General features: G+C 41.0%; 1 protein-coding gene across 6 annotated transcripts in view; it reads left to right on the top strand.

The window, feature by feature from the left end:
• The window catches only part of KLHL32 (kelch like family member 32), a 129233-nt gene extending 107768 nt beyond the window's left edge, over nt 1–21465 (top strand). For 3 of the 6 annotated variants that reach the window (XM_065681195.1, XM_065681196.1, XM_065681197.1), the window contains exons 7-11: nt 3459–4185; nt 13568–13626; nt 16035–16227; nt 18229–18323; nt 20129–21462. In XM_065681195.1, coding sequence (XP_065537267.1) covers nt 3459–4185; nt 13568–13626; nt 16035–16227; nt 18229–18323; nt 20129–20290 — 1236 coding nt within the window. In that variant the 3' untranslated portion in view covers nt 20291–21462. Of the gene's footprint in view, nt 1–3458; nt 4186–13567; nt 13627–16034; nt 16228–18228; nt 18324–20128 lie in introns of those variants that run through there. The other 3 variants (XM_065681198.1, XM_065681200.1, XM_065681199.1) reach the window with 3 other exon arrangements.
• The last annotated feature ends 1187 nt before the right edge of the window (nt 21466–22652 follow it).

Here is a 22652-nt window from a genome sequence, read left to right as displayed (position 1 = left end):
GTCATTCCCAGACCTCAGATGCTTCCCTGAGACCTGGTAGAACTTCCCTACTGATTAACAAATGCTAACAGACCATCCATGTGACAGTGATGTGCAGGCTTCTTAGCCCCCCTTTCTAAATTATTATAGTGAAATGCGGTACTGCACCACAAACTGGTCTCAGACAGGTAGTCTGGTAAGAGACACTAGCAACCTACACAAAAGACAGCCTGGAATTCACCTTACCCTCCGTGTTGCAGTTGCTTGTCAGAAGGAAAAGATGGAACCAGTGTAGACCAAAGATATGTAGAGCATATAGAGGATTATAATAATTGTAATTGTTAAGTTGCAATAAACTTAATTGTGAAAGATTCAGAAGTTTTCATAAATGTGCAGGACAGATGAGTGGGGATTAAATAATGTAGGAAAGGACTGAGAAAGTTTTGTTTCAAGACTGGGAATAGATTGTACATCTATGAGTGCCACCAGAATCTCTTTGCGCTATCGGTGTGGTGGTTTAGAGAAACATTAAGCATTATTGGTTTCAGTGAAACAATTTTACAACTCCAGGAATATTCTCAGTGCAGACCAAGCTCAGTATGAACCAAGTTGCTTTTGCCCAGCTTCATGAAGCAGAGAAAATGTAATGCAATGTCTATCCCTTCTACTGCAGACCATCACACATTCCGTATGCCGAAATGAGTGCAGATACTGTGTCTTTTTATGTAGTGTTGCGTTTGTGTTTATATAGTATTTCTTGGGGGGTAGGAGGTAGGACAATAAAGAAAAGAGGAAGGATGAAGTTCTAAGATATTAGCAGGCATTAATGTTGAATTTCTTTCCAAAAGTTTGTGGTTATCAGGATCTGGTTTATAGATCACAGAATCATAGAATCAACAGATTGGAAAAGACCTTTAAGGTCATCAAGTCCAAGCATTAACGCAGGACTGCCAAGTCCACCATTAAACCATATCCCTGAGGGTCTCATCTACAAGGTTTTTGAACACTTCCAGGGCTGGTGATTCCACCACTTCCCTGGGAAGCTTGTTCCAATGCTTGAAATCCCTCTCAGTAAAGAAATTTTTTTTAATGTCCCATCTAAACTTTCCTTGGTGAAGCTTGAGTCCATTACTTCTTGTGCTAAAAGAACAAGAGTTTACAAATGTTTACATTCGTGCATGTGTTTAAGAGTCTGTAATGCCTTTGAAGAGTCTGTCATTATAGCACAGGTGATATTTCCATGATGCCATTTTAGATGTGAATGAAGGCATGAGCTATAAGAAAAAGAAACTAATCTGCTGGATGCAAGTGATGACAGAGAAGAGCTCAGGTTCTGTAAGTTGCTCTCTTTTAATATAGCAACTCACACCTCATTCAGTTGGTATGAATTCATTTAGGGTCTTCATCATGATGAAGGGAGCTGGAATTTCGCTTTGATTTCAAGTGTCTAGTCAATGATGAGAGCTAAGGGCTTCTGAAGACTTTGAGGAATGATTCATATGGCCCAAGGCATGGAGTATGGAGTTGCCTAAAATCACTCAGTAGGAGACAATTGGTACATGGATCCAGTGGACTTAAAACATAGGAATATAATGCTCAATGATTTCAAGTCCATAAAAACTTTTAAATGTATATGTATTAAATTAACCTATAGTTAACGCACATTTTAAAATTCAGTGCATTTAACTGTCTGAACTACTGTTGCAATTTTTTATGCCCTCATTCTTTGTTTCACAAGGGTTGAATAGAACAGTGAAGAAAAAGTGTTTCAAATGAATCTTAGAAGGCAGGTTTGGTTTGTTGGCTTGCCTCTGACAGAATACAGAAGTAACGATGGATTAGATAGACTGCACATATATGAAAATCATGAGTAATAGAAGCCTTTCTCTTCAGCTCCTTCTTGTGACATTCCCATGAGCAGTACAGGGCAGTAAGTTTTAGCTGAAATTGTTGTTACTGCACAGCTAATTAGGAACTCCTGCTCCACAAATTCTTTGACAGGGTGAAATGAAGTATCAAGTAGAGGAGTCTGTCTTCATCCATAAATAGTCAAGATCTTTGTTAATGACTTGGATGAAAGAAAAATATGGGGTTTATGGTTTTGGACAATCAGAAGGTGGAATGGTCTTAATGCAGTTTTTAGTTAAGATTGAGAATGATCTTGACAGATTAGAGCAGTGGCCTGAAATAAATAGTGTAGAATTCAGTGATGACAGAGAAAGCATAACGCTTTGTGGAAGTCCAGCAGAAAAAAAGAGGTAGGAATAATATTCAGCCATAAGCTTAAATGTGAAGCAGCAATGACATTGTGCACTGGGAGTCTTTTGTAGTGATGTAATAGACAAGAATGGCAATAGATTGTCACAGTCAAAGAGATCCTTCTAAACTATTCACTACTACTACAGCCCTAAGAGAAAGTTCATACCCAGTTTTCTGCAGCAGACTTTAAGAAAGAGGGGCATTTTTTTTCAACAAGAGAGAACTGTGAGCCATGCAACAGAGGTTTAGAAAAGGTGAAACAGGATGGATGGAGATACTTTTTCATTCAGGGAAGACCGAAGTGAAGCACACATTAAAATGCATCAAAGATGGAGAAGGAAAGGAAGGTAGCTAAATGGAAAATCTGTCTGAGGGGATAGATAAGCATGGGAATGGTTTTCCTGAGGAAGTTTGGGTGTCTTCATCACTGGACATTCTCAATAATAACTTATACAGCAGTTCTTGAAATGGTTTAGGCCCTTCCTAGCCTCGAAGCCTGGTTGGATTTGATATACTTTATGTACTTTAAAAGCTGTGTTTAGTTTTGGTTATTAATACCAGCTGTAATTGCTGAACAATTTTATAGTCTTTCCTTGCTGCTTCCTGTCAGTCCCAACCAGTAGAGCCTCTTCTCTGCTTAATTTATGGTCTCTTTACACCCCTCTCTACTTTATGAATGAAATAAATTAAGAAGGAAAAAATAATTGAAGGATTCAGTATGTATTTTGTTATATTCCTTCAAAATATTGTCAAAAATAGAATGAAAGATGGAGGGGAGAAAGGGCTTTTCCTTCTAATAATCTAATGGCAACCTTTCTTTTCTTTCTAGTGTGCCCATGGTCTCCAGTGATCACATAGTCCCTACATTAATGTTATTGCTCCTGCAGCTTTATTCTGGGATCTTGTAGTTTCCTACAGCATTACTAACAGTTTGCATGAAGAGTATTGCATAGCAGTATTGCAATCTGATAATGCTGTGGAAATTCTTCAGTGGAACTGGAGCAGTACAATGCTTTTATGTACGTTATAGGTAGAGTTTTAGGAAGTATATTTTATGTTGACTCACATGCTTTCGTAACTGCTTTTTGTATTGATAGGTTTACTGAGGCAAGTATACAGCAGCTCTTGGAATGCAAGCAGTTTTCAAAAGACCAAATTTTGACAGAATTGTATGCAAATAATTGGTGCCTTGTTTTTCCCTTCCTTCCCCCCACATTTAGCTGGCTGTGAGGTGGCTGGAACACAACTGCCGCTACCAGTACATGGATGAACTTCTCCAGTATGTCCGCTTTGGCCTTATGGATGTGGATACATTGCATACCGTAGCCCTTTCTCATCCTCTTGTCCAAGCTAGTGAAACTGCAACAGCTCTTGTTAATGAGGCCTTGGCTTACCACCAGAGCGTCTATGCACAGCCAGTCTGGCAAACCAGAAGGACAAAACCTCGCTTCCAGTCAGACACTCTTTACATTATTGGTGGGAAAAAACGTGAAATCTGTAAAGTGAAGGAATTGCGCTACTTCAATCCAGTAGATCAAGAGAACGTTCATATTGCAGGGATTGCAAACTGGAGTGAGCTCGCACCTATGCCTGTAGGGAGAAGCCACCACTGTGTTGCTATCATGGGAGACTTTCTTTTTGTAGCTGGTGGAGAGGCAGAGCACTCCACAGGGCGCACTTGTGCGGTGAGAACTGCCTGTCGATATGACCCCCGCACTAACTCTTGGGCTGAGATAGCTCCAATGAAGAACTGTCGGGAACACTTTGTGCTGGGAGCAGTGGATGAGTACCTCTATGCAGTAGGGGGCAGGAATGAATTACGTCAGGTCTTACCTACAGTGGAACGCTATTGCCCCAAGAAGAACAAGTGGACCTTTGTACAGTCCTTTGATCGATCGCTCTCATGCCATGCAGGATATGTGGTGGATGGTCTTCTTTGGATATCAGGTAGAAAACGTTTCACACAGTTTGAGGTACTAACAAAATACCAAAATACTGTCTCGAATGAAACTAATAAATCTTCTTTGGTTTATATGTCATGATAACTTTTGTCTTAGAAGTTGGGTATTTCAAAGAATTTAATCCTGGAAGCATACTATCAAGCTTTATTAGAAGTATAGGAGCATAATGCATCCATAAAGTTTTTTTTTTGTCTGCTGAATATCTCTGTGTTTCAAGCTATGTATGTGCTACCTCCATTTGCTATTTAAAAATTACAGTGATCTGGAATGATGATGCACTTTTGAACAGATTTCAGGTGACAGGGTCTGTATGCTTCCTAAAAAAAGAAAGACCGAGTTTCTGTAAAATGGTCTGGTACCACTGCATTTATTCCTGATAATGAAATGGAGAATTAAGTGCTTGTTGGCTTGTGTCAATCTGCTTGAAGGCAGATATATGAATTGCTCCCACTTGCTCTTCAGGATATTGTAACAAGCCAAGATGACTTTTGTTAGAATTCATGCACGGCTCTGACTGCCTGTAACAAGGGCACAGGACTTCACGGGTAGCTTTACGGCACACACAGAGATGGAAGTCTAGGCCTTATAATCTTAAGCTAATGTGTCATTTGCAACACAGCACATGCAACTTATGTGCACATTGATGGAAGTTGTGGATGTTGTGTCACCAGTCTTTGTAGTGACTTTTCTGGTATTAGTCACTTTGCAATGAGCTTGATGCTGTCTATAGACGATTTGACAGAAAAATACCCGCTCTTTAGTGAGTGTGTCACAAAAGGTTATGAAGTTGTAATATTTATCGAGGAAGTTAATAAGTAAATGAGGCCAGCCCTTGAGGAAAATGTTCGTTGATTGCCATCTTCACTGTATATACCCTCTGGGGATTTTAATATGGTCTGGGATGACTCCAGTGAAAAGACAGTCTATGAATGAAAGATTAGGTTAGCTACTTAGACCTTCACTGTGCTCATCAAAGTATGTCATTTAAGTTAGTGGAGTAATTTGCAGATGTACCTTCCTGCCCACATGGATTAAGTGCTTTATGGGAACGGGTTCCCAAGCATTGATAGGGAGGTAGCAAGTATCTATTTTTATACATATAGACTAAACTAATGAATCATGACTTTGGAATTAACAGCATGACAGAACACAGGAAATCACCACCATGATCCCTGGCAGGTGCTTTGGGCTGTTTTCTTCAGCAACAAGCATTGAAAGAGTCTTGTAGAGTTTGTGTTGCATGTTCACCCTGGAGTGTGCATGAGGTGGACTTTGAAACCCAGGTATGGTACAGAAACAGGGTTTCTGCTTTAGGGTGCCTGCTGGGTGTGTTAAGAGCATTACCCTGTGTTTATTCAGTACCTTTCCTATTTTATCAATAGAGAAAGATATGTGTCTGTGATGTGCAATTCAAGCACATGGATGCTACTGCCATGCTGTGTCTAGATTCTGGTTTTTTCCTTCCCTCTTGTGGTTTACGTTTGTCAGTGTATTTATGAAAACCAAGGCTTTTTAGGAAATTGTGTTAAGTAAATTCATATAAAATAATTGAAAGAGCACTGGAAATATCCATCAGAGTGTGGTCCTTGCTTCAGTACATGAAAAATTATGCTGAGGATTAATTAATGTGCTTAGTTGCGTAAGTGTAATGCATGCCTCCCTGTGTGTTTAAATACTATCTGTGTTTATATAATGAAGCAGTGTGGTATTGTGTCCCAGGATATGCCTCTAAGACAGCTGTAGAATCAGGAGAAGAGGTAAGTGGAAGACTATTAGATGAGCTGTCTAAAACTTGGAAAACCAACAAAAAATATTTTATCAGTATTGTTCGATTCATATTTGAAAATGCTACCAACATGACTTTGGTTGTAAAGTCACAGTAAGGAGCAAAGTTTTAGAAGTGGAATAAAATAGACAGGACTTTTTGGTTGTATTCTGTATAGTTTTTGAGAAAATGCTTAGCAGTTTTGAGTTGCTAGATTTTGACAGGTTATTATGAAGTATGTGAGCATACTATGCAATACTTCAGTAGGGTGTTGATCTGAATTATGTACTCACAGATTGAAAACTGTTTTCTGTGTATTGAATAGAGTTATTTTAAAAATTAAAGTAGATGGAGATGCAATAACTGTAGCTAGCTTTCTCTTATTAATTAATTGCTTAGGGACAGAATGTAGCTCTCTGTACGTGTATATTCAGGGGCAGGGGAATAGTTACTGAGAGATGTTCTATTGCTCAAAAAAATATCAGTAGTTACTGCTGAAAAAATCCGCTATTCATCATCAAATATGAGGTGTTAGCATAAAAGCAATCAGTAATGCAGGAGGCAACATAATTTTGAAGTATGTGGCCTAAAATTAACTAATTAAAAAATTAGTCTGCATTAGGGTTGTTTCTGAGCTGTATCCCTGCTGCTTTTTCTGGGAAATACGGATCACCAGTCAGCGTTCTCAAAGTCAGTCTGCTATACCAGCTGGCAAGGTAGCCATGAAAATATGCCCAGATTTTTAGTAAGTAACTAAATTAAATAGTGATAATAGAAGTTTGTAGCCCTTGTATTTGTGTAGAGAGTCAGAAAAGTATGACCCGCACATTGACCATTTACTTTATAGCCAAAGCATCAGTGCCTCTGCTACAGCCCCTTGTCTCCTAAAGGCTTTGCTAATCAGAAGCCGAATAGACTTAAGGGGTTTCTATTATTGTTATTATTGGGACTCATTTTCAGCTTTACTTTGCTGTTCCTTTGGGGCAAGTACGAGAAGGAATAAAAAAATTATAGACCATAAAATCATGGAAATGTGCTAAACAAAATGCTGTACATGTGTAAGCACATGCTGGCAATAGGAGATGGGGGGGGTGATGTTTCAGGTGACAGAAGGATTCCTAAGCTGCCACCACTTCTTTGGGGTTTTTAACCTACTTCTTTGGGGTTTTTAACCTGCCAGAAGGCTCAGAGGGAGTCTTCTGCACTCTGGAACTAGTTGGACCCTCTGGTCAGAACAAGTGGGTTCATCTCTTGAGTTTTTTGAGCTCCATTTATTGTGGAACATATTTTTATATTTGTGTAATTTTTTTTCATAGCCCTCATTATATTTCATTTCCTTATTAAACAAAAAAAGAGTTGGGAATTCATTAAAATAATGTGCTGGTTATGGCTGGGATAGAGTTAATTTTCTTCATAGTAGCCAGTATATTTTGGATTTGTACTGGCAACTGTGTAACACAGAGCTGTTTTAGTTAACAGGGTCAAGGCCTTTTCTGCTCCTCACACTACCCACCAGTGAGTGGCTGGGGGTGCACAAGGAGTTGTGAGGGCACACAGCCAGGACAACTGACCCAACTGACCAAAGGGATATCCCAGACCATACGGTGTCATACTCAGCATATAAACCTGGGGGAAGGTGGAGGAAGGGAGGGACATTTGGAGTGATGCTGTTTGTCTTCCCAAGTAACTGTTGCCTGTGATGGAGCCCTGCTTTCCTGGAGATGGCTGAACACCTGGCTGCCCATGGGAAGTGGTGAATGAATTCCTTGTTTTGCTTTGCTTGTGTGCATGGCTTTTGTTTTACTGATGAAACTGTATCTCGGCCCACAAGTTTTCTCACTTTTGCTCTTCTGATTCTCTTCCCAATCCCACCAGCAGGGAAGTGAGCAACCAGATGTGTGGGGTTTAGTTGCTGGCTGGAGTTAAACCACAACAAATAAGTTTTCCATATTAACAGTAGAACATTGGGCAGATGGTTTGGAAATTTTATAGAAAAACAAATTTTACAGGTCCCAGTTAACATCTGACACTGTGACCCATTTCACAAATGAATTGTATGCCACATGCCTGAAAAGCAAAGTATTTGAATGAAAGAGAAACAAAATGCACCAAACCCTCTAGAGTTCAACACTACTAACAATCATTCCCTATAAAAGCAGATAAATATTTTCCATACAGGTGAAAACTTGAACTATGCCCATTTCCCTGCATCCTCCATTGCATGCACATGCAAATCTGGAGACCTACTTTTCTATACACATTAACCTTCCTCCTCCCATATAGGTGTAGTGCCCCTGGGGACAGAGAGGGACAGGCACCCTCTGCCAGGCACTTCAGCTCTGGGCCATTCATACACCTGCAGCTGGGGATAAGGAGGATTCCCCTCTACCTTAAATGTTCAGGAGATTAGCACATGAAAAGTCCTCTCTGAAGCAAAGTATTCTGTTGTTTTGCAGAGGTCCAAGTTGCCTGGCAGTGTGTCAGCATGTGTGAAATCACACCCTGACTTGCACATGGAAATTCAACTTTCCCACTAATGGTGGTGATTTTGATTAAGGAAAGGATGGAGGTCACAACCATAGTTCTTTGAGAACTATTCTGAATTAGCAAGTGGTTTGGGGTGAAAAGTGTCACCTTACTATCAGTATGCTGTTGTGAAGAGATTTTTATTATTTTCTCTCTCAGTAAATGCCTATAAAAACCTTTTATCAAAAATCAGTCTGCAATAAATAGAAATTTGCACTATCTAACCAAATCAAGTTTTGCAGTGTGGCTAGCACAGAAATTACTAGAAGAGGGAGATTTAGTACATTAAAATTGCCTCAGTGGCCCAGTCTTAGTCTGTATATAGAACAGTATTTCTTTATGATTATAATTACTATTCATAGAATCACAGAACCATTGAATGGTTTGGGTTTGAAGGGATCTTAAAGCTCATCTACTTCGAAACCCCTGCCATGGGCAGGGACATCTTCCACTGGACCAGGTTGCTCAAAGCTCCATCCAACCTGGCCTTGAACACTGCCAGGGATGGGGCAGCCACAGCTTCACTGGGCAGCCTGTGCCAGTGTCTCACCACCCTCTTGGTGAAGATTTTTTTTTCCTAAATCTAAATCCCTCCCTCTCGCAGTTTAATGCGAAGGGGTACCTTCTTCTGTCACTGCATAACCTTAGAAAAAGTCCCTCTTGAGATTTCTTGTAGGTCCCGCTTAGATACTGGAAGGCAGCTATAAGGTTTCCCCAGAGCCTTCTCTTCTCCACGCTGAACAACCCCAACTCGCTCAGCCTGTTATTGTTATACTGTTTAATAATAATGGTTCTCACACTTTTCAAGCATGGGTATTGTAGGTTTGATGCCATTGATTCTTTCTAGATTGAATGTAGATGTCAGGCTTTAATGATTTGAGAAAACCTACCTACAGGCAGACTAGGGCTTGTGTCCCTGTTGTTTGAAACTGGATTGCATCTGGGATGGAACAGTGTTAATTAGAGATGGTGTCTTCCAGGGGACTCATTAAGGTGGGCTTACATGCTGAGGAAGGATTATATTGTGTTTAACATACAGGCATGTAAGAGACAAGAGATTTCTATTTTAAAATAGGAGAGTGCCTTGGGGTACATGTCATGAGATTCTATATATTCCCTGGATTTGCTGAAAGAAATACACATGGGAGCTCTTTGCCAACATGTAGTTTTACATGTCTCCCAGTGAACTCTGTTTCATGCAGGCAGCCTAGCACTTGGGGACTTCAGAGAGAGTTGTGAGATTTTCTGGGGGTTTTGGACTGAATTAGATTTCTTGAGTCATATGGGGGTCTTACTAGGACATGTTATAAATATGGATTATAAATTTCCCATTAGGAAAATGGTGTTGAATCTACTACTTCCCACTCTTCTCTTTTGGAAGTGTCTTTATTGAAGGTGTTTTTCAGTGTAGTTTGTAGGCTAATGGGGGGCTGGAACAACCCAAAATATTTTCCGTACGTGGAGAAGGGCTGGACAAAGTGGATCTTGAAATCCTCCAGCAACTTCCCTGTGTAGAAGGGCACTGTTGTATGAGTTGGGAAGTTACGGATTTTGGAAGGCTTAAAAAGCAGTGTTTACAGCCTGCAAGGGAGTGAGCAACAGTGACTGTGGCAGTGGAAAAACACTGAAAGCCCACAGGTTGGGTACTGGGCTTTGCATGAGCATGTTGTGGTGTCTGTTACAGAGAGCAAGAGAGACACGGACTTGTCCTGAGGGTGCTCCTTGCCTCTGGGAAACTCTAGTCCTCAAGGCAAGCTGCTCATATGATGCAATCATCACTCTGTTTATAAAACCCAGCAAGCGCTGCCCAAGCTGTTAATTTTCTGTCATTTACCCAGACAGACATTTTTTTTCCCCTTTCTTTAACTGATGGGTTACTACCACGTGCTTGACATAAAATTTAATGGCATAGTTTGTATTTTTAAATACTTCTTTTCAAGTGTTGTTGTGATCCCTCCCTGCCTTTCCCCTCCTTTCCCCATAGAAAACACTGCAGAGAAGTTTAAGAAATTATCTTGGAATTACCCCGTTTTTGTCTACTGAGAAAACATGTATTATTTTTAGTACCATTGAAACTTTTTTTTCCCTTTTCCTATTTTTGAAGAGACTGCTCTTGTTTTGCCCTTTCCCAGCTGCCCGGAATATATAAAAATAAAAAAAAATAGTTCAAGAGGGCCTTGCAGACTTGTTAAATTCGAATTTTGGCAGAAAATTTTAAACTTTTGCTATAGCACTTCAAAGTTAGGAGGAACTTGAGTTTGAAAATTGATGCAGATATAAGATGGCATATTTAATGACAGATGTATCTATAGAAACCTGTTAAGATGCAGATTATCCCCCTGGGGAGGGGAGATCAAAACTGCCAATCTATAAAATATACTTGTTAGGGGAAGGCATGGAATCTATCTCTGCGAGCACTTTGATTGCAGGGGACAGTGTAGCAGCATGTGGCATCATAACCTAAGAGCAGACAAATCAGCTTGATGACTTTCAAAGCCAAGAATACTGCTGGAGGCAAGGGTACTCGAGTCTAGAAGAAATTAAAACATATAGAGACTGTTATTAATTCCAGATCTATTTTTGTGTAGTCAAATCTGTATGCAAATCCTTAGCATCTCATTTTGGCAGATTAATCTAAAAGTGAAGAGCGGTATGTGAAGGGAATGTAATGATAAAACACCACAGATGAGCAATATTGCAGGGAAAAAATGTAAGCTGTGTACTTGATATGAGGGGCTCTTTGTGAAGAGAAGCAAATACTTTTGCTTATTTGATTATTTCATTATTTCACAAGAAAGCAAGTCCCTTCTTTCTCCCTCCATATCTTTCTCCCCAAATTAAGGTGTCCTTTCTGAATAGAAATACGTGACCCAGCATTGTGTTTCCAATGTATCTCCTGTAATTTGACATTCTGGAGGTTACCACCCAAATAACTATGATCTTTGTTTCCCAAAATACTAATCTGACATCTCATTTTTAAACAATATGCTAGGAGTCAAAATAGCTATGTAAAAGAAAATCAAACTACAACACAGGTATTAGAAAAGATTGTATTGCGCATGTGGCTGATGGCTGCTAACACTGTGAAGGCTGCACAACAGTGCTGAGACAAATAGCAGACTGTGGGATTAGACACGGGAGCAGTCACTGCTTTCCAATGCGTACTCTTGCATGTGTACTTCACAGGTGTTATGGTGGGCAGTGTGTGGCATAGTATTATGGAAACAGTTTAGAAAGAGTACATCTCATCTCAGCTGTCTCTTAGCCTGTAAGCATCTTTGAGGAGCTTGTGCTCCTATCCAAGTGTAGCCTCAGTACAAGCTGGTGCTTGCAGAGATGCACCCAAACAATAGTGTTACTCCCTGCGACTGCGGTTAAAGACAAGACTCTTGGATAGATTTGTCTGTAGTTTCTACTATCCATTGATCAGATTCTTCACCTCACTCAAGTAATTTTGCCATGATCAGTGGGTACATCTGTGTTAGCAAGTAGCTCAGCCCAGTAGGAGCAGATCAGCAGATAAAACTTTGGTGACAAGCTCTCTATATCTATCTACTCCATGTACAGCTCATATTTTTTGTTTTGGATTATATTTTTTCTGGTTATCTGGACTAAATGCTCCCAGTACTCAGCTGGTACTGAGTCACATCCTTACTCCCCACTGGTGCACATCTAAAGCAAAGCTTTTGGTTTAACTTGAATACACACCAGTCCCACCCTACAGCCTAAAATGACACGTGACAAATGGGGAGTTACTTCAAAATCACAGTATGGCTCTGAACCAAAATGCTGTGCTAGGTGCAGCTGGAAGCCAGCAAAGTCAGGATTCCCCAGCACAGAGCCATGCTAATGCTAGAAAAAGACCCAATGGCCTCAGTAGGAGGAGGGCCATAGGTCAGCCAGCAGGAATGAATGCAACTCTGCCACTGCTCTGTCTGAAACAAGGGATGTCCTCACAAAAAGAGGAGCATCAGCAAATGTAATGACAGATGAAATTCCTTTCTCTCATTGCTGTGGATTTTGTCTGTCATCAGCACATGCTGTTAAAACCGTAATATAAATAGTTTATCAATATGAATTTCACTGGTTTGTAACCACTGGCATGTCCTGGGAGGATGAAAGGTGAGGTGCAGTTCTCAGGTGTCATTTGTGGCCCAGGGTGGTGACAGCGAGGGGACTGGGGCCTGTGGCCATGCTGCAGTGACACCATGTGCCCAGGAGGCTTGAGCACCTTCTGGAACATGTTTACGCAGGGAAGATTAGAGATGCGAGTCTGAAGAATTTTTCCACCAGTGGGATTTGCCATTTAAAACCAAGGGAGAACAGCGTGATTGGCCATTAAACATATACTGTATTGAGCTAAATAGTTGGTTTGTGGCATTTGCTGGGATCAGACATTATTCTGGGCTTTTCTGAGGTGCTTTATATCTTGCTTTTAAACCTTATCAAAAAGTAAATAGTAGTGTTGCTTCTGGTGACTATGGAGGAACCTCCCAATACTAAGTCTACAACTAAGCCAGGAGATGTTCTCTCTATAATACAGAATTTCCTTCAAATACGCAGGTAAGCAAAGTTGTACAGGCTTGCATTACGCTTTCCAGCTGGCAGCAGTGTCCCACATCACGGTCCTCATTAAGCAGAGCTCTTCTCTGACCTCTCCTTCTCTCATACTCAAGCCCACCTCCTCCTCCTTTAAACGGTGTCACACTCTGCGCACTTCTTGAACAGAGGCGGGTTTTATCTTTGTGTCTTGACAACAGCTGAATGCACAGTCATGCATAAACAGATCAATTTTTATCTCAGTTTTAGCCCATAGAATTAGCTTTACAAAGGAAGTGTGTGTGTGTTGGGGGGGGGGGGGAGTTGTTGCTATTTTGCATTTCTAGATGTTTGACAAATGTGCCACTTGTTCTCTTGTAACCAGATTAAAAAGTGCAGTGGAATGTAAACATAAGTGGTGCTATGCAATGTAATTATGTCAGCAAATGAGCCCTAGAATTCGTTATTTTGCTGTACCTGATCTTGGTCCTCATTTTGCTTATGTGAAAAAGTGTAACCTCTATAAACTCTTTCATAGGAGGAGTAACAAATACTGCACAGTATCAAAACAGGCTCATGGTCTATGATCCCAAGCAGGTGGGTATCTGTGTTATGTGTTTTTCTCATATGCTTCGCTTCAGTCAGGTCTCTTAGCAAATAAATACAATGATTTTGTAAGGCTAAAAATAATGACCATTTGAATTAGTGAAGTTTTAAATCCACTTTGTACAAATATGTGAGTTTAACGGAGAAATGGAGAAACTGACTTCTTGTGTTTTTTAAGCCCATAGGCATTAGAAACATCTTAGATTAAATACAAAAAGTGTGCTTTAAATCCCCTGTATTTATCAGTATTTATTTGCTTGTTCATTTTTTGTGTAATCCAGCAGCCCTGGGCAACGTATACTTAAAGTTAATGTCACAAAACTGCTCCTTGTCACTGGCATTTCTGCTTTAAATTTCATATACAGGCTTTTTGTTTTCTGCATACTTTCAGAACTATGCTACCTGGCCATGACTTGTTCCTGTGGCTGCAAGGGTGCCTATCATTTCATTACCCAAGCACCTAAAATATCTTTTAGGGATTATTTCATACATTATGTATGTGTTTTGATTAGGTTAGCATGGCTCAGTAACCATTTCAGAGGGTTAGGGCATGGTTATGCCCTCTTGCTTGTATTAGGAATTAAAAGTCCTAAGCTTGCAATCAGAGTTGCATAGCCTGATTTACACCCACGTGGAAGGGTATTGACTTTTCTGATTGTAGGATAGGGGCTTTGATTGCTGTATTTGGAACCAGATTGTGCCAAGAGATACTTCTGTGTGGTTCCCACTGCCTTTCTAAACGTACAGGTCCTGAAGCGGAAAGCAGGCAGTGACACACCTGCCTCTTTCTTTTTGAGGTGCAGTTTTATACATCGATTATACAAATGCTGATTTGTCCTAAATCCAAGCAGTAATTACAAGCAGCAACCTTACTTTGCTTATGAGCGGGACATGTGTTTAGATACTGTCTGTTGTGTATATCTTTGGCTTTGACTTTTTATGTGCTGACATGAAAGTTGCACCCCAAAATACCAGTGGCAGGGCTACTTGAGCACGTCATGCTGACAGTGAGAAGCCTGGCCTGGCGTGTAAAGAGTTACGGAGGAACTGTGCACTCGCGTTCTTCAAATGAGGTCCGCTCCGTGTTTGTACACACAAGCTCTTTTTAAAAATTCTGCTGGCATATTGTTTACGGTGGGTACTGGAAACCATCACATCTGCTTGCATCTCGCACAGAATCTCAATAACTCTATCATTCAGCACCAGCGCTTGCTTCTGCGCGAGGCCTTTGTGGCGAGTCGATAATGCCTGCCATCTGCCACAGAGCACACAGCTACCTGCCAACAAGCCGGCTGGGGTGACCTCTGCTTCCCCACCACTGATTAGTATTCACACGCCGGCTTATTAGAAATGACCCCACCAGGCCCCTCTGTTTCTTTGCCTTTGCAGTGCTTTGCGGCTCACCTGGCAGGCACTGCAGTGGAGGAAGCTAAAGATATAATCAGGGGATGCAGGCAGGCTTTGCAAAGCAGATGGTGTCTATAGTCTGGTGTTAAGAGAGCGGACTACTAATGCAAATATTAATGCCTAATATTCAACTATTAGGCACTGAAATGTATAGCTATATATTGCAGAGGTTAAAAGGCAGTAGTATTAGAGGCTCTTGAGTTACCACAAGCGGTAGCACGTGTAATGCAAAGAATTTCATCACAGATTTTAACTTCCTTCACTTAAACGAATTAATCTTGTCCATTGTCAGGTTGTTTGATTTGGTAAGCACAGCAGAAGCAATTGTTTTCTTAGGTTTAAAATGCCGTGCTTTAATCCCTCTTCTTCTGTGCCTTCCTACCCTTCCCTGAACAGGTATAATTCTTGAATATTGTTAACCAAAAAGAAAAATATGCAAAAAGACATTACGTTGTAAGTGCCCACAAATAGAGGGTTAGCATTAAACCAAATACATGAATCATTTGAGAGGATTCTTCAGGAAATTATTTTTACTGATTGCTTCATTCCCTAAGGATAAGATCAAATAAGCCTCTGAATAACGAAAGGTAGAAGAATCTCCTTTCTCTCATAACAGACCTAGTTGGTACAGATAATTTTAGCACTGTATACAAAGGAGATATCTAATAGTCTTCCTTAAGGAGGATTTACTGCTGAATTACAAAGAAGGAAAAAAGCTTTGAAACCCGATAAGCTAAACAGAAAAAATACAGAGTAAGAAATACTACTAAACTAGTGAATTTAAATGTGAGAACCGTAACCATGTGTTGAAAGTCCAGTGTGTCTAGTCACCGTTATAACCAACACACATTTAACGTGAACACAAGTATATTCACTTGTGATTTCTGGCCAAGGGCAAGGGGAACACCAGCAACATGCTACTATTACTTTACTACTACTATAGGTATGTTCCTGAGCAGTGCTGAGACAAGTTCTGTCTTTCTCTTTTTCAGAATAAGTGGTTAAGCCGTAGCCCGATGTTGCAGAGGAGAGTTTATCATTCCATGGCTGCTGTCCAAAGGAAACTCTATGTGTTAGGCGGGAATGATCTTGACTACAACAACGATCGGATCCTGGTTCGGCACATAGACTCCTACAGCATAGATGCTGACCAGTGGACACGCTGCAGCTTCAACATGTTGACAGGTGAGTATTGTACACCAGAAGGAGCAAATCCCTACTATTAAAATAAAACATAATTTCTTGTCCCTTTACATGCCTTTGGTATGTGGAACTCCATGACTTTGCTGCCATTGCTTCAGATTTAGGGACCATCACTGGCCAAAGACACTTGATTACTGTTCTGGCATTCAGCGTTCTACAAAACATTTGTTTTACCACCTCATAGACCAAATTTTTAAAAAGGTGCACATAAATTTAATTAAACCATCAAAAAGGGGGTTTAAAAAAAGATTAAAAAAGGAAAAAGATTAAACCATCAAAAATAGTACTTGGTTCTTCAGAAGCTTGCCAGCAGTGATTTAGGTTTAGCTCCCTGTCTGATTGCACAAAAAGCAGATGTGTCTCTACCATGATAACATCGCTTTGTAGTGCTTTCTGCTGACATTGTAGGGCAAAACTTCCACTGAAATCCATTAACCATCACTTATTTCTGAATGTACCTTTTTAATGAATTACCTGAAAGGAGGTGTCTTTGTTGTTGGAATTCTGTCAAGTCAGGGTTGAGCTGAGCAGCTCGGTTAGCTACAGGACCTGTGAAGGAAGAATTGTTACAGCAGTAACTTGCAAAGCATTGCAACTCACTGTCCCTGCCACCCAATCCACCAAATTTCTCTGCCACCTGATACAATTCCCAGATGTACTACCACCTTGCGTCCCTGGCAGAGACAGGCATGTGACACATTCCCAGAGTAGCTTTGCAGAAAAGGGTGGATTTCTAGGACAGGACAGCATTAATGGTGGGGCCATTCTCTTGTGCAGCAGAATTGGAGCTCAATTAGTAACAGTACTGGCTGCTACAGGAGTCCTAGGATTTAGCCTGCCTCACTCTTCATTCTTTTCAGTTTCATGTTGCATAGGTTTCTGAGATCTACTGCTGAAAAGGATACAAAGGATGTAGGAGCTTAACTAGAAGCTCAGGCCAGCTAGGAACAGCATGTCAGAGCAATGAATGTCTGACAAATAAGACAGTCACCTTATGTCATTTTCCTCCTGGTAGGTTGAAAAGCTGATCTAGTGGCAACTTCATTCTGTAAGATATTTCGTTGGCTTTCTTCATCTCTGGGATGTGGAGCAGGGCTGTTTAGTTTCTGAGTCTAGTCATCGGAATATTTGATGGATTAAAAAGGAGTCAAACAGAACAGTTTTTCATATCCCTTTTGCTTTCCAGTTTTTATTTTACATCATTTTTGTTATTTAATTTTATTATCTAGAGGTATTGACAGCCTTTGAGAAAGACAGCATCTGATTTGCAGCTCCAAAGGCCCTGGCACTGCAGGCACCCTCGTTCTGGAGCTGACCTTTACCACTAAATGCTGTGAGATAGTAGCCTCTCCTGATACAACCTGGTGGGTTGCACCTTAAGAAGCCATGTAAGCCCTTCTTTGCTTCTCCGCAACTGGTGGTAAATGTGCCTGTTGCACTGTGTAATGCAGACTTTCTTAAGGCTGTATTTATCCTTCAAAACTTATAAACTTGTTCAGGAGACTGTTGCTATGGGGATGAGCTGCACAGCAGCTTCTGCGGTTGTCACCATACTTGTACCTGAAGGAACAGGGGGGTGAACAGGCATGGGCAGAATGTGAGGAGCGTTCAGTTCTCTCGGCCTGTGTGTCTATCCAGATGTTCATGTGTGATAGTAGCTGAGAGGCAGGTGGGGAGCTTGCCTATCACCTAGGAAATACTCACGTGCAAAAACCTGTGTCATTGAGGAGGCAGCAAATGGTCCCCTGCACAGCCTCAGTTTATTGCTTTTCTGGGGTATCTCTCTGGACAGCACCGTACGGGGCTCCTGCAGAGAGCAAAGAACAGACCTCATGCTTCACCTTCACTCTTCCATATTGTGAATTCTGAAACAGTCAAATTACTGCTAGGTGCATTTGCATCTTATTACAGAACCCCAACATTTGGTGTTAAAAGGGTTAATTAAAAACTGAAAGTGGTTTCTATTTTCTTTTTTTGCTTTAGGTCAAAATGAGTCTGGAGTTGCTGTCCACAATGGTAGAATATATTTAGTTGGTGGCTATTCGATTTGGACAAATGAGCCTTTGGCATGTATCCAGGTGAGCGATTAAGGTTTCTTTTAAAGTCTTTTCCAATAATTTCACAAGGATACATTTTGCACAGAGGTTATTCAACAAGAAAAGTGCATATGAAATGGAGAGATTAAAGTTGTTTCTCATGCAGCCACTGGATCTGCATAAACACAGAGAGGAAATACTACGGATATTAAAAATATTTCCAGATGAGCCAATAGATGCAATTCTTCTACTATAGTCTAGTAAAACAGGATTGAGGAGTCTCTTCTTTGGCAAGGTTTGGATAAAATAATGGGTATATAGTCTCAGGTTAAACAATCAACTCCAAAAGTAAAAGGGTTGCGAAAATGAATGATGGAGCATGGGCTAACAATCTTTTCAGCACATCTTATGTTGTCATTTTTTTCCCCTCTCCAAGTTGCCTTTCTGAAGATCAGCCAGAGTTAACAAGTTGTTCTTTGTCAAAGTTCAGTCAGCCTGCAACCTGCCCTAGTGCTTACTGCTTCAAAGCTTGAATGGAAGTTTTTTGATCCCTGCGGTAGGCAGTAGGTTATCCAACAAACTCTTCTGCTATCTCATCTTGTATAAGAGCAGCTTGCCTGCAGATCCATGGCTTTCAGGTATTCCTGTACAGAAAGTGGGAATTCTTATCTTCCTGAGTGTTTGAGTGAAACAAATCTGCACCACAGCCATTGCTTTGTGACCAGCTGAGCAGTCACAGACGGAAACTCTTGTTTACATCTCAGTTTCTGCACTTTTGCTGATAAACAATATTTTTATTAGCTTCCAACTTTTTGGATTTTAGGATTTCACCTCCAAACTGTCCCATAAGACTACAAGTTAGACTTAGCATAAAAAGGCAGTGTATTAGATGTTGAGCTGCTGGTCTTAGAATAAACAATTATTAGCATATGTTTGTAAAGAATAGATAAGCAGTTAAAACCATGTTCTCGTCATAGCATAATTGTGTTTTACAAAGTCGTTGGGTACCATACCTAATAATTGTCATTAGAAAAGGTAATTCAGTCTGGCTCAGGATACCATTAGCTGACATACAATGCTTCAGATGGAGTAATAGCACAATATCGAGGTGGTGGCTGTACTCCACCAACATGCTCTTTTGTAATCAGCAGGTACTTTTTTGTATTGCACCTGGGTTCAAATACCGCTTAGTGACAAGTGCAAATGGTCCTGGGATCTTGCTTTCTTAAATGGACATTTGTCCACATCCCCAAACTGGTCATGAACTTGGCAGCCTGCTGAGACAATCCATGTATTAAAGGGAAAAGAAGTATAATGAGTGCTTTGGCAGAGCTGTGTGCGCTGCCCCTTCTCAGTTGTTGGCAGTGTGCCTGGCTTTAACCAGCAAAACTAACCCTTTTATCTTCAAATACAGCAAAATTGAGGTTGCACTCTTACTTTGGAAGAAAAAAAATCCACTTTTTCCACACATCTTCATTTTCTTTCTGTCATTTATTTGGCCTTTCCAACTTTCACAGAGCTCTCTTGCTCCCTATGTACCCCCAAGCTGACAAGTGATTCATGCCCTGTGGTAACAGTAGCACCTCTGCAGAGTACCTTACTTGCACGGCTGCACTTTCTGCTGCTAGGAAGCAGGATCCAATGTCACTTGTCTTCTACTGAGTGCCTGGACTAGCATTAAGATGTGGGTGATGAGGACACCAATACATCACCAGATCCATAAATACAATCTAAAAATGAGCTGAAACTACCTTTCTGTTGGGGTTAATACGTGTGGTGTGTGCCAGCAAATTTGTTTCGTCTTTCTTCTGTGATCCCTGAAATATTTTGTGTGCTTTGACCTGCAGGTGCTGGATGTTAGCAAGGAAGGGAAGGAAGAAGTATTCTATGGGCCTACACTCCCCTTCGCTTCCAATGGAATAGCAGCATGCTTTCTTCCAGCTCCCTATTTCACGTGCCCCAACCTTCAGACTCTGCAAGTGCCTCACCACAGGATCGGTGCAATGTGAGACAAGGAATGTGCACTTCGTAAAATCAGAAGGGGGGGGGGGGGAAGGAATCAAACCCTCTGTATAGAAGGGTTTCTCTGCATCAGAAGAATCAATCCACACGGGCTGCTGCTTTACCTTCACACGTTTGTCTTAAAGTCGGATCACAGCAGGCAGGAAGGAAGATACAAAAACTGTCTGCAGTTTCTCTCTTTTGCCTCAGATGTAGAAGCATTTACATGAAAGCGTTGGGCATTTCTGCTGGTGACTACTTGCTACCTGTCTCTACTTCATTTCCTTATGCAACTTCATAAGGCATTGTGAATACTCTCAGCTCCTCCTGGGCTGCTCTTCTTTGGAGTCCGCATGCCCAGTTGTTCACTAATGGCACTTTCAAAGCTGATGTAAAGCTCTGTTTATGTCGACAAAGATGATATAATACTGTGGTAATTATGCAACTTACTCGATACCTTGGCAAAAAGAATAACACATGTATTGACTTCCAATTCCAAACTCCATCGTTTACAGTTTCTCATTTAATAATATTTCATTTGACATTTAAATACTGCAAAGCAGATTAAAACAAAAATAAAAACCAAAATAGCTCTGTAGTAAATAAGGAACAGATAAAAATTGTCTTAGCTGAAAGACAAGAGACACTGAAGCTTTTGGTTGAACCAAGTCTCAACTGAATGTGTTTTGTTTGAGAATCTAAAGATCATTTGCGATGTCATTTACCAAGGTCTACTATCAAATAAATGTTACCTTCTGTCATATGATCAATTCCTCCTGACAGCTGCAGTCTTTTACTGGTGGAGAACAGCCTCTTTACTGTGTAATTAAAATGTGCCATTTACTTAATATTTTTAATATCCAGTTTGCAAGGGGTCACCACATTTACAATTATCAACGAACAGTCTCATTTTGTCCAACATATGGTCCCACAAATCACTGGTCTCCAGAGGCTAAACAGGTGTACAACAATGTCAATATTTATTTATTTATTCTTTCAGTTTATATAGTGTGTCTCTGTTCCCTACTCCAGACATATGCCAGTTCACAATAAATACTCCAACCTGTTATATTTTGGCTTTGCTTGGCTACTGCAGCCCCTGTCTCTTGTTTCTGTGTTTTATTTACATATCTAACAACTTTGATGTTTGTAAATATTAACCAAGCATGTAATTAAATCTCTATTTATGATTTATGGGCACTATGCACTTCTCTGCTTTATCTAGTGATCCACTCCCTGCCACCGTGCTGCCTGAGCAGACCTATGAAATTCCTACTGACACTCATGCAGATGCCACGTGCAGAATGTGCTGCAGCAGTAGCCTGCACTTGCTGGACAGGAACAGGTTTGACTTTGCCCAGTGAGCAATGCTTCCAAATCAAATGCAGCTTTTAAGGGGCTGGTTAGTGATACAGGGAGGTGAACTTCATCACCATTTCTGTCCCCAGCTGGGAAGTGTACACACAGAGCATCACCTTTCCTGGTACTTTTCAGGTTAGAAAGTTCTGTGGGGTTTTGTGGCTGAGCCTTCTCTCAGTACATGGAGTGGAGCTGCAGCTCCACAGTGTTTGCCTGGCACACTGAGTGCTAACAGCATCTCCCTTCTGCCAGCATCCAGGCAGTACTTCTCTCTGACTCCACGGGAGCTGTTTAGAGTGTACCTCAGGACGTTTTGTTTGTCTTAGCTTCTTTGGTCTCCTGGACATCAGCATGCGAGGGCCAGCCCTCCTAGAGTTCAAAACTCTGCCTGGGGCCCTGCGTGGGCTGCAGGGCCCAAGTGTAGCAAGTGTACAAAGCTCTACTGATGTGTGACTTGCAGGGACACAAGCACCTCATTTTCAAGAGAAGGGTGACTAAAATAAAAGATGTGTGTAGAGGTCCCTGGGGCTTTGAGCCGCCTCCTGGACGTACCACCCCAGGTAAGTGATGAGCTTTCACTCCGGTGCAGACCTCATTATACACTTCTTATTTTGCAGGTGGTGGGAGAATTATTTCTCAGCCTTTGCAAAGCCAAGCGCACTTCCAGACAATAATGCAAAGTACGTTTTGTATTTCTCATCTTAGCCTTGAGGCCTTTATTCCTAGGCCTCATAGCTTACCACAGCTGTAGCTATGGGATAATTTCTAAAGTGCTCCTTCTGAGGAGCAAGGGGAGAGATTCTGATGGATCTGGCTGACTACTGAGTGGCAGCAGCAGACTGTAACAGAAGCCTGCATTTGAGAAGTGGAGGGGCAGGTTCCTAGTGCACAGCAGCATGTGCCTCGGTACAAGGACTGAAAGGCAGGAGTGCATGGCAAGAACGTTATTTATCATGTTTGTTCTGCCCTTTAGACGCTTTTACTGTTCCAGTTATTACCCCCAATTGTCTG

This window comes from Lathamus discolor, chromosome 5 (genome assembly GCF_037157495.1).
Source record: "Lathamus discolor isolate bLatDis1 chromosome 5, bLatDis1.hap1, whole genome shotgun sequence".
NCBI classification, from domain to species: domain Eukaryota; kingdom Metazoa; phylum Chordata; class Aves; order Psittaciformes; family Psittacidae; genus Lathamus; species Lathamus discolor.
This window is presented reverse-complemented; position numbering and strand designations above follow the sequence as displayed.